This window comes from Triticum dicoccoides, chromosome 6B (genome assembly GCF_002162155.2).
Source record: "Triticum dicoccoides isolate Atlit2015 ecotype Zavitan chromosome 6B, WEW_v2.0, whole genome shotgun sequence".
In the NCBI taxonomy this organism is placed as follows: Eukaryota; Viridiplantae; Streptophyta; class Magnoliopsida; order Poales; family Poaceae; genus Triticum; species Triticum dicoccoides.
In genome coordinates this window covers 59,151,800-59,164,210 of record NC_041391.1, presented here as the reverse complement: position 1 = coordinate 59,164,210, position 12,411 = coordinate 59,151,800, and the positions used below count along the sequence as shown (strand labels likewise).

Here is a 12,411-nt window from a genome sequence, read left to right as displayed (position 1 = left end):
TTGCTCAACCGTACTTTTGCTATCTTACGTAGAGCTGATTAGGTTTTTTCGGTGTTCTCGTCGAAACACGCATGCATACTCCTTGCTTCTGGGGACATTGATCCGAAGCTCGAGTACGGTCCGTGCGCCATTTTTCTTCTCTACCATGACGAATCAATTGATTTTTTGTAGGCTCCCTCTTTCCTATGTCCTTCCCCCTTTTGCCCTTTCAAAATTGGTTACTCCCGATCCGAAGCACCCCTTTTCCATTCATAGAGAGATCCAATCGTCAAAATCAATAAAAAGGCCATTATGGACCAAGATCCAAACAGATCAATCTTGTTAGGAGGTACTGCCCAAGGAAAAGAAAAGGTGACTTACGGATCAGGGATAATAAATAAAATAGGAACCAGATAAAATCGTATCGAAATGACTTCTGACATCACCGGAGGGATCGGAACCACATTCGTAGGCCGACAATTTTTCTGGATAGGTCGAACTATTGGAAGCAAATGGAAAAGGAACACCGAGTGGAATCAAAGAAACTAGCGGACTGATCACTAAATAGATACAAATAGGTGCAAATTCCGACATCACCAAAGCCCACTTCGTTCTCTCTCTCTCCTCGCGGCGCTCCTTGCTCGCAGAGCGGCATACAAAAGACGCTCAGATGTGGATTCGAACCACTGAAGGATTTCCAGGGCAATGCCCCTTGCTCTTCTCACTGAAACAAGAAAAAAAGGATTTGCAGTCCAACAAGAAAACGGATGCGCTAACGCGCAACGGCTTTCGCGCTAGTTGCTCAATCCGTTGCTTGTTTTGCTCTAACCAGCTGAGCTACCAGAACCACTTGCCTAAAGTCTCTTTTCTTCATCTATGAGCATCCTACCTGCAGTGGAGGAGCTTGCTCAAGAACCGAGAGCCAGCCAGGGACTGGACGGCCCTTGTTCAGGAAGGTCTTCTTCGCTATAGACGCCACCAAGAACAAGAAAGGGGCGCTCCGCTCCTAGTCACTAAGCAGCTATTCTGTCTGACGGCGGACTGCCGGACTCCATCAATCTGAGGTTCTTTCTCTCACGTAATTTCGCCCACCCGTTCTACTTCCGTGCCGGAGGAAATGGGATTCGAACCCATGATACAATCTTCTTGTATGTCGATTTAGCAAACCGATGCCTTAAGCCACTCAGCCATACCTCCAAGTTGTTGATCGGAATTGGATGTGCCGGGTTGGTTGCCCGAAGATCCACTGCGTAAGCCATAGCGTGCCTACTCTTCTTTACTGAGCGAGAAATACTCTATCCAGATCTATGGATCTCCCCAGCGTCCAAGCGAGACCCCATCCAAACCAAATTCACCACTCGTTGGGCGAGGCCTTGCTTTCTATGAACACCTCACCACTGAATGAGAAACTTAGCCTCCGACCCGACCAAGAGAGAAGACAGGGTCAAGCCGACGCCGCCCTTCCTCACCTACCTGAATGGAATGAATATCTCCTTCGTCTAGTCGAGAAGGGAAAAAGCCTGACGGGGAACAGGATCGTGACTCTTCTAAACCATTACATGAAGGAGAAGTCCATTCTCGCCATGATCGATCCACGTCCTACCATAGTGCCCGGAGAACCTGCTTCTAGAAGATTCTATAGTGATCCACTGGAATCGGCCTCGGGTGACGCCTCCCTAGTCGTCGAAAGATTTCATCCCTCGCTCGGTCGTTAAGGTGGGGTGAAAACTGCAATTAATGCTCTATCTCCGTCATAGAATATGGGATACTCACTTTCAATGGCCTCGCATCCCCAGAGCCTCAGACTGGCCTGCCCTTCCAATCGGGGTTATAATGGGTCCAGTATCAGCAACACCAGCCAATCATGTTGGTACGGTCGGTTCCCCATACCCACTATTTGGGAAAAAAGCTTGCCATAGCAGCTCAAACCTCCGATCGGGAAATGGGAGTTCTAACCGGTCCTAACCCCAATTCCAAACAAATTGATTGGACCGAGGTTCGTGCAGGGAGAGAATAGAAACTAATAACGATGGAGCAAGAAAACGGATGCGCTAACGCGCAACGGCTTTCGCGCTAGTTGCTCAATCCGTTGCTTGTTTGGTTCGAGGTTGAGCTCACCCGCCGCCCTACGTCAGTAGTCTTCCTAACTTCTATTCCCCTTTTTTGCTCTAAGGTAAGGTCCTTCAAGAACAGCATTGCGGTCGCAACGGGGCTCTGGGTGAATATTGTCCGCACGTATGAGCCGGGCTGTGAATATTTATAGGTCGGGGTCTTTACTGAAAAACCACAATACTACACTACAACAATTTGAAGAAATCCGCAAGTGACTCTAATTTGAATTCACTAGTCGTGTTGAGTTTTTTTTATTTCAATATAAAAAATCTGCCAATCCCGATATTCCCACATTTCATTCTGGTCCAGTGTCCATTCCTGAATGAAAGAAATGAGCTTTGCCCCTTCACTCACTTCTGAATGACTCCTTTAGCACTCTTTTTTTTATATCAAAAAATAGAAACAGTTTACCTTTACCATACCTTCCAAGCAAGAGTGTTTTATTGCAAGATTAAGTTACTTCCAGAGATCGGAGCCAGACAAAGATAAGACTCCACGGCGGCACGATCGGGTCAAAAATGAGTCAAAAACTTGTAAAAACCCGGTTTTGGCCTTGTTACTAATTTTTCTTGAACTAGATCTAAGGTTCTTCTTTAGAAACGCAAGCTCGTCAATTTCTTTAAAAAAATACTGCGTCATCTAAGGCTCTTTTTAGAAACGCAAGGTCATCTTGATTTTTTTTTCGAGGTCTCACAAGCCTAGTTTTTAAAACCAAACTAGCAACCGAATCGGTGAGCCTGTCGGTTTAGATTTTTACTGGTCGAACCGTCGTTTCATCGGTCCATTTGCGACAAAAGATCAGAATATTTTAAGGTAACTTACCAAATTTTGACCTCACATTAAAAGAATACACGTAATATTAGATGTAAACGATTAATAAATCACAGTGTCATTAGCCTAGTTGGTTATTGTGGTTTTAGGATGTCTTGCCTCATGGGTAGGTGTTTGATTCTTTGTTAATGCAATTTTTTTAAAATAAAAATTTCATTTTTTTTACTAAATGACCGGTACACCTTAAAAAACCAGGCAAGGTGCCGGTTCCGGTTTTTCCGGTTGGACCTCCAGTCCAGTCCGGTTTTTAAAACTATCCTCACAAGATCATCTTTTTTTCTTTTTGAGTAACCCTCGCAAGACATCTAGACGAGTCACTTTTTTTTTCCATGGGTGGTTCTTTTTTTAGGGCATTTGAGCGGATCTAAATGGGTCTCTCTAGTCTAACTTAGCCCAGCCCAGCCCAGACCAGCCCATGGGTCAGTTGGTCATCCTCAAGGTTGGAGCAGACACCGCACCAACGCAAACCCTCACCACTCTCTCCTCCGTCTCGCACAATCCCCTCGCCGCCGGCGCCGCCATGCTCCGGCTCCGTCGCGGCGTCCTCGCCCAGCTCCTCTCTTCTCCCTCCGTCTCTCCTCTACACCGCCTCCTCTCCGCCGCCGCGCCCGCTGCCCCCTGCATTTCCCCAAACCCTAGCTTCGCCGTGGAGGACTACCTCGTCCGTACCTGCGGCCTCACCCGACCCCAGGCCCTCAAGGCCTCCGCCAAGCTCTCCCACCTCAAGTCCCGCGCCAAGCCCGACGCCGTGCTCTCTTTCCTCGCCGGCCTCGGCCTCTCCACCGCCGACGTCGCCTCCGTCGTCGCCAAAGACCCGCTGTTCCTCTGCGCCAAAGTGGACAAAACCCTGGCCCCCAATGTCGCGGAGCTCACTGGCCTCGGCCTCTCGCCTTCTGAGGTCGCACGCCTCGTCTCGCTTGGCCCCGACAGATTCCGCTGCAGATCCATCGTCTCCACGCTGGAGTACTGCTTGCCCCTCTTCGGCTCCTACGACAACCTCCTTCGAGCCCTACCTCGAGCGGGTGGCTCCATTCTCGGGTCCGACCTCGACCGGGTGGTCAAGCCCAATGTCACCTTCCTGCACGAGTGCGGGCTAGCTGCTTGTGATATTGCCAGGCTCTGCATACATACGCCATTGCTGCTCAACATCAGCACCGAACGCATCCGGACAGCAGTGGCATGTGTCGAAGGTCTTCTTGGTGTACCCCGTGGATCTCTGATGTTCAAGCATGCGCTACAAGCTGTTGCATTCCTCAGCGAGGACAAAATCACTGCCAAAGTGGAGCTCTTGAAGAAAACATTCACGTGGACGGATGCTGAGGTGGGCATTGCTGTTTCTAGGGCTCCATCGTTGCTGAAGAGGTCCGAGGACTCGCTGCAGCGCATGTCCGAGTTCCTCATCTCCGAGGTGGGTTTGGAACCGGCATACATTGCTCATCGGCCGACACTGCTCACTTTCAGCCTGAAGGGCCGGCTAAGAGCCCGACACTATGTTGTAAAGTTTCTTAAGGAAAATGGATTGCTAAGTCGCAATCGGGATTACTATTACGCAGTCAAAATTACCGGGAAGGAATTTGTGGAGAAGTTCATATGCCCTCACAAGGAAGCTGCACCACACCTCGCTAAAGATTATGCGGCAGCCTGCAAAGATGAAGTGCCGACTAGATTCAGATTTACATGAACCAAGACTGGTCTGAAAATTCATAACTGCATATGGCACAACAAAATCTTCACTCCTCGTATCATGCTATTCATTCCTGATTTAGTGTTGTTGGCCTAACTGAATGGTAGTTGGCTGCTATCTATTATTTATAGTATGTCTGTATGCTGAGGTTGCCATTGCTGTTTGTAAGTCCCCAATGGTGCTGTCATTGTCTAAGGACCTGCTGCAGAGGAAGTCAGAGTTCCTGATCTCTGAGGTGGGGTTGAAACCGGCATACTTGGCACATCGGTCGACATTGCCCACTTACGGCCTGGAGGGCCGGCTAATGCCCCGATACTACGTTTTAAAGTTTCTCAATGAAAATGGATTCATAGATCAAGACCAGGACTTCTTTAATGCAGTCATGGTCAGCGAGAAGGTATTTATGGAAAGATTCATATGCCCTCACATGAAAGCTGCACCGCATCTTGCTGAAGACTATGCAACTGCTTGCAGAGGGGAAGTGTCTGCCAGATTCAGTTTTACATGAACCAATACTGATATGAAAATGGGTATGTACCGGGAAAACATCGCACTGGTATGAACTTGTTCTTCCTCGTGTCATATTGACAGTTTGACACATGTTTGGAACTAAGAGAGTGAGATCAGGGCATCCTGCCAATTCTTTGAAGTATCAATGAGTAGTATTTCTGCACGTATCTTTGTGTTCTGAAATGGCTACTGCAGTTTATAGTGCAACCCTCCATCTACCTTTCATGAAAGAATGTTCTCATTTTGCCCACGAATATGATATGAAGTCTCAAACTTCCCTGAGAAGTAGTATTTCTGTTTCTGACTAGTAGTTTGTATTAGTTTTCGTTTATTTGTCTCTTGTAGTTTTGGATGGCCTTCTGGGTGATACTTTTCTAGGGGCATCTGATCTCAAAACTGGATAGTTGAGTAGTAAGCTAGTACCATTTCTGGTGAAAGCCTACTTGTATTTCACTACGTAAACAGAAATTTCTAATGCCCTGGTATTTGTACTGGAGAAGCAAATTGATGCTTGTATTGCATGGTGCTGAAAAACAGAGGACATTTCATACAATAAGGGAACTTAAGTTATGGTAACCTTCAAAAGGGTTATGGCATTACCATGTTAATTTCTGCTATATCTTTTAGCTAATTTTATTCTATAATAGCACTATCTATGTAGATAGTGTGGGCATCATTATCCCTTAGAATATTTGTTTAAGATAGTAATAAAATGTGTCTTATGTACCATCCTTCTTTGCAAATTTTGACCTGGAAAGTCGGAATAGGAAAAGGAAAAAAGTCGGATGGGATGCCATGTAGTATGGAATCTTGCTGAATTTCAAACATAGGAATTACTATGTACCTCAGTGTATGAACCAACCTGTGTGAGGATGGTGCACATTTGTTTGTTCCTAATGTGAAGCTGTAGAAGTTGGAAGAAATGAGATCTCTGGTGTGTGCTTGCAGTAAGGCAAAGGAGATGGTCCCTTTTCTGGTGCTTGTTGAAATTATAGAAACAAGATTAATGAAATGTAGGTGAGGGGAACAGGTCGAATGGTGAAGTGACTTACCACCAGGTGAGAAGATGTTGAGTTTTCCTCAAGAAAAAAAGGGCTAGGCAATAGAAGCATACTGATTTACTGAATGTGGATGGTGCTTTCTTTCTTCCAGGTGAAGATGTGCTGAAAGTGGATGTAGATGGTGCTTTTTTTCTTCTTCCAGGAAACTAGACGAATAATGGCAGCAATGGCTTTGCTGTACTATACATTATTCTGAAGTCTCTGTTAGTTGATGACGCCCTGAAGCTTCAGCAACAAGTATGGCCTGACAATGCATGAGTTTTATTCAGGGAAGCTCCTACTTTTCTCTTTGTTGCATCTTGCAAGTTAAGTAATCCTTCTAGTATTGTACTATAGCTTTGAATAAACTAGCATCATCTGGTGCTTTAATCAATTTTCTACATTTTGGTGCATCTTCACTTGGATATAAACAATCTGAATGAGTCACTCATGCATGTAAAAAGTAGGTGGTATGTAAATTTTGTACTCTGAAGTCTGAAGTCTGAATTTGAATCAGAGCTGAACGTTATCCATGAATCTTTCAAACTTCATGTGTGAACTCTGAAACTTATTATACCCAATTCAAGTGTGAACCTATAGTAAGCATTTAGAAATCTTTCAGGAGCCAAGTTAACTTGAATCTGAGCAGAAAGTTGCCAGCAGCTAATAGGCTAAACTTTTATTTACGATTTCACTCCAGTCTCTTCAGAGCCACAACTATTATACTGAGAAGAGTATCAACATTTTCCATTATCATAGCAGCATATATATGACAAGAGGTCTTATGTTTTCAGAATGTTGGGAGTGGGCTTAACTACTTGTGATGAGAAATCACTTTCTTACCTTAAATACATCGGTGATTAGAGGATTTTGATTCTCCTGTCGTTTTCATAAATGTCCAATTTAGTCTATTAAAATAGGCATATTTTCATACGGGTTCACCAAAAGGGAAGTGTCATTTTTACAGTGTCAGCAGATAAAACTGTTTTAGATTGAAGTGTAAAGCGTGCATTTAGTATCTAATGTATTGAAGGCACAGTGATGAAATCCAAGTGCAAATGCTAGTTGATTAGCATCATTCTTATTTCTGCAATTTATTTCTCCAACATTTATGCATATCCATGAAGGCAATGTGCTGAAAGTTGATAATAAAATACAGCTCCTGAATTAATCCTGAAAATTATAACAATTATCTCTATGGAGCAGAGACGGAAAGACCACCGCGGCCGTGAGGACGACCAGGAGAGCAGCACCAACTGGAGGATGATGTAGTACTGCTTCTGTTTCCAGATCAAACTCAGCAAGGTTGTATACCAACTGAACTTTTACACGAAGAGGAGAGCCTAATGATGAGAGATTCCGGGGATTGAACAGGACTATAAATCGATGAGTCTAAATAAACAGGGGCTGGGTTTGAACATGGACAGGTATGGTGCCACGTACGGGGATTCAGCACAAGATAGTCCAAACTACAGCCACATCAAAGTGCTCTTTCTTTCTTCTGGTCGTTCCTAGCTCCTGATGAAACTGATACTTTCCATTCCTTGATGGCACAGTTTTGAAAATTTCCATCCTCATGTCATGTTGACACCACATGTTGGAACAGAGATATTACGAGATCAGGTAAATCTTCGATGCACTAAAAATGCTATTTAGTAGGTGGTTCCTTGCAAGAATTTCAGTATTTTTCACAAAGCACATTGTGAAGTTATCATTTCTCAGATGTCCCAGCAAATGAGAAAAGTGGTGTAGCTTTCCTCATCAATATCAAGAAATCAATAGACAATCGTTTCCTGTCTAGTAGATAATTAGAGGCAACTTGGGATGGCACCGGCTGGGGGCTCTTCACTCTGAAGGAGGGTCAGCAAAGTTTGAGCTGAAAAGGCGGGTTTGAGCATGTGTTTGTGGACTTTTACTGTAGGGCATGTAGACTGTTTGCCAGCTCAATATAAGTTGCGGCTGATTGTTGTTTCAGGAATCTCTTCCTACTGGGGAAAGGAAGATGGCGACTGTTGGGGTTGATGGGACACTTTGGGGGATCCAGAAGGCCAAAAAATATGGCATGTTTCGAGCTACGATCCCAGCTCACTGGTCTTTCATGTTTGCTACTGGATTAGCAACCGTTGGAGCTTGGTACAAGTGGAGGGAAAAAGGGAGGCGTCGCAACAGGGCGCAAAGCTCATGGCGTCTGAAGCGTTCCATTTTCTTTCGGAAAGGAGGATACCCCCGGGCCTCTGCATCAAGGGATGCACACAGCCATCCATGGAGGCAGGAATTTTCTATTTTCTATCTCTTGCACGCCGTGTAGCTACTACGTCTACGTATCAGCTGGTTCATCTCTGGTTAATTTTATGTTACTGATGTACAGAATGAACAAGTTTGCTTCCAGAATTGTAGAATAGGCTTGATTGCAAAATTCTGGAACCATGGCAATTCAGGTTACTCTAAATCTTCATCCGTGACTTGCACCCAAGTGAACAAGCTATCTATAGTAAGTGAAAGTCTTTTCTGAGTCTATTGGGCCTTAATTGGTGAAGTCTGATTTTTATATTTCTCCTCTAATGGCAGCTGCAAATTTTATTTTTTTTTGAGAATCACACGAACTGATCAATCAGTCAGGTTACAATCTTTCCACAATATATCACTCAGCTCATCTGGCACGCCAGCCAACTTGAGGAGATCGCCGTTCCTAGATGCAAAAGCTGCCAGACCATGGGCAAGTTTATTCTTCTCTCTCTGAACCCACTCAATCAGGCGAGATCGAAACTTGCACAGCTCTGTCTTGATGTCAGCTACAATCGCAAATAGGTGCGACTGATTTGCTGCGCCTGGGCTGATCGCCTTCACCAGGGTGAGGCAATCGAGTTCTACATGTATTGATCCGTTATACTCCCTCGGTTCCTAAATGTAAGTCTTTGTAGAGATTTCACTATAGACCACATACAGATGTATGTAGATGCATTTTAGAGTGTAGATTCATTCATTTTGCTTTGTATGTAGACCATAATGGAATCTCTACAAAGACTTATATTTAGGAACAGAGTGAGTAGTATCTTGCCAGAGTCTGCAGCCCGCTCAGCAGCGCAAGGCCCTCTGCTTCTTCCACTGTCGTACATTTGCCCAGTTTGCATCCCATCGAGAAGACCGGGGCTCCTTGCTCGTTTCTAGCAACTGCACCGCACGCACTCACACCCGATGCAGGGTCAACAGAAGCGTCAGTATTTAATTTGATCACGCCCTCGCCTGGAGGGCGCCATTGCTTCCCTACAGGCTTGAGAGGATCTGGGCAGTGCTGTTCAAACAAATCCATGCAGAACATGCCCCTTTCGGCCTCTGATTTCTCCTGTACTGACCTGACTTCTTCTTCATACTTAAGCAGGAAAGCCACTGATCTCGAGATCGCCTCCTTTCCATCACTATGGATTATATTATCCCTGAGAAACCATGCTCGCCATAGCATGATTAGGATTTTGTTCCGGGTGTCAGCATCGCATGTATTCAGGAGGTTTTGGAGCCAATCCTCTCCTGTGTACCAGAACGCATTTTCTTTCGGGCGCCTCCAATGATTTCTCATTGCTTGTCTTAGAGCTCTGCTTTTTGTGCACGATACCACAGCATGATACTCATCTTCCTCCGCATTGCCGCATATATCACAGGTGCTGTTTGTGACAATCGTCCGTCTGCACTTGTTTGACTTGGTAGCTAGGGTGTTTGTGGCCACCCTCCATCAGAATAATTTGATTTTTCCAGGGATTTTCGCTTTCCTGATACGGTCCCAGGTGCTGTGGTCATCCACACTTGCCGTGGAGCTGGAAGTCTGAGGGCCGCTTCCTTTTATCGTCATCGCAAGCTTGTAGGCACTCTTGACAGAGAAATTACCAGAGTTCTCATAGTGCCAAGCCACACAATCCTCAGTCTCCCCTTTCGGTATTCTTATCTTAATAATTTCAGACACGTAGAAGGGATTGAATAACCGATTGATAAGTCCATGGTTCCAGTCTTTGGAGACCTGGTCAATAAGCTGATTTACCCATCTCAGTCTTCATCTGCACATGAAGTTGGCAACTTTTAATCCCTCTTTCCTTGGTATCCACTGGTCCCTTTGGATTTGAATGTTCTTTCCATTACCCACTCTCCAAATTATTCCTTTCTTTAGGGGCTCCAAGCCAAACTCAATTCCTCTCCATGCCTGTGAGGCATTGGAGGCAAAAACCGTGTCTAAAAGTTCCCCTTTGGGGTAGTACTTCGACTTGAGGACCCTCGCACACAAGCTATCCGGGAACTGGATTAGCCTCCATCCCTGCCTCGCCAGCAAAGCTTGGTTGAAGAAATGCATGTCTCTGAAGCCAATACCTCCACCTCTCTTTGGTTTCGTCATTTTGTCCCACGCCATCCAGTGGACTTTTCCGATGCTCATCCTCATCACCCCAATAGAAATCTCTAATCAGCCTCTCGTACTTCTCACAGAACCCCATGGGCATCTTGAAAACGCCCATGGTGAAGGTTGGAAGGGCTTGGACAATTGATTTTACATGGACTTCCTTCGCCGCAAAGGAAATATGTCTACCCGACCCGTTGCTGCATCTTTTGGTAAATCTTTCCATGATCGGTTGAAAATTATCTTCCTTCATTCTGCCTTCCGGTGTGAGAAGCCCAAGGTATTTGCTCTCAAAGGTTGAGGACTCGACCTCAAGTGTCCCTCTGATGTCCACTTGGATAGGGACCGGGCATTTCTCAGTAAACAACAAAGAACACTTATTCGGGCTTAGGAGTTGTCCAGTACCCCTCTGGAAGGTGGAGAGCACATTTTTCACCACCTCTGCTTGTTCAACCGAAGCTTTGAAGAAAAGAAGGCTATTGTCCGCGAATAACAGATTTGAGATGCTCGGGCTCCCTCGAGCAATTTTTAACGGCACAATGTTGCCCCCACTAACCTCCCTTTGCAGAATCCAAGAAAGGCCCTCTGCCACAAACAAAAACAGGTACGGGCTGAGAGGATCGCCTTGTCTAAGCCCACGAGATGGTGTGAACCTCTCAAGGAGCTCTCCGTTGCATCTCACCAAGTATCTCACGGACCGGACACAAACCATGATCCATGCAATCCATTTTTTGCTGAACCCATATATGTCCAATACTCCTTCCAAGAACCTCCAATCCACTCTATCGTAAGTCTTGGCGAGGTCAAGTTTATATGCGCAATGTGTATTCATAGGGTAATTGCTATGTTGGATTTTGTGGAAGCACTCAAAGGCAATCAGTGCATTATCCGTAATCATCCGGCCGGGGATAAATGCACTTTGGGTCTCAGATAAAAGGCCATCAAGGAGGGGACGCAACCTATTGACCAAGCATTTAGAAATCACCTTGCAAATGACATTACACAAGCTAATTGGTCTAAAATCCTTCGGCGACTGCGGGTCATTACCCTTGGGGATGAGAACAATGGCAGTATCGTTTAGACCATCCGGCATGAAACCATCAGCAAAGAAATTCTGTACGGCCTTCACTACCTCTTCCTTCAAAAGCCCCCAATTCCTTTGATAGAACCGGGCGGGTAAACCATCCGGTCCTGGGGCCTTTAGTGGTCCAATCTGAAAAAGTGCATCGCCGATTTCCTTCTCAGTAAAGTCTCTCTCCAGATCGTCATTCATTTCTTGGGTGACCATCTGCGTGTACAAGTCCAGAAGTTCGTGTGGGGCCCTTATCCTCAGTAAACAATTCCTTGAAATACTTTGTTGTCATGTTCTGAAGGTCTTCCTTCTTCTCTACCCACAGACCATCACCATTCTTCAGTTTCGTAATGGTGTTTTGTTTTCTCCTCCAAGAAGCTTGCCGGTGGAACCATTCTGTGTTCCTATCTCCTTCGCGTAAGTAGGTTGCTCTGGACCTCTGGCGCCACATAATTTCCTCGCGTAGGAGTAGTTCATCCAATTCGTCCGTGACTCTTTTTATCTCCTTGTCATTTGCTGCACACTGTGGTTTATTCATGAGGGATTGTAGCTTACTCCGCAGCTTTTTCGTTTGTCTAGCCACTGAACCAAACTCTGATTTACTCCACTTACCCAGCCCTTGCTGCAGAGAATGCACCTTATTCTGAACCTCCTGAAGTGTTGCAGCTGCTCCTCCCCTGCTCCATATCTCCTGAACCAAATCTTGCAGCGACCCCTCCCTCTCCCACATGGCTTCATATTTGAATTCCTTTTTCTTCCTGTACTCTAGCTTCCCCCCAAACTGAAGCAGGAGCGGCAGGTGGTC

The 12,411-nt window shown here is 45.5% G+C and overlaps 1 protein-coding gene and 1 pseudogene across 8 annotated transcripts; one reads left to right on the top strand and one right to left on the bottom strand.

Annotated features, from left to right (window-relative positions):
- Positions 1–218: 218 nt before the first annotated feature.
- LOC119325591 lies at positions 219–591 on the bottom strand (annotated as a pseudogene).
- Positions 592–3,389: 2,798 nt separating this feature from the next.
- Positions 3,390–8,673, top strand: LOC119323193. 8 transcript variants are annotated; one of them, XM_037596786.1, is made up of 6 exons: positions 3,390–5,003; positions 5,081–5,162; positions 6,065–6,174; positions 6,269–7,583; positions 7,713–7,779; positions 7,879–8,673. In XM_037596786.1, exon 1 carries the CDS (start codon positions 3,443–3,445, stop codon positions 4,601–4,603), a length of 1,161 nt encoding a protein of 386 aa, XP_037452683.1. In that variant the 5' UTR covers positions 3,390–3,442; the 3' UTR covers positions 4,604–5,003; positions 5,081–5,162; positions 6,065–6,174; positions 6,269–7,583; positions 7,713–7,779; positions 7,879–8,673. The 8 variants fall into 8 exon arrangements, with proteins under 8 accessions (XP_037452683.1, XP_037452680.1, XP_037452677.1 ...); XM_037596783.1 differs by having other exon boundaries at positions 3,390–5,162; positions 6,269–6,414; positions 7,363–7,583; XM_037596780.1 differs by having other exon boundaries at positions 3,390–5,162; positions 6,269–6,482; positions 7,363–7,583.
- Positions 8,674–12,411: the final 3,738 nt, after the last annotated feature.

Bases quoted from the DNA above. Each gene is read 5' to 3' on its own strand.
- LOC119323193 (XM_037596786.1), top strand. From the start codon at position 3,443: ATGCTCCGGCTCCGTCGCGGCGTCCTCGCCCAGCTCCTCTCTTCTCCC.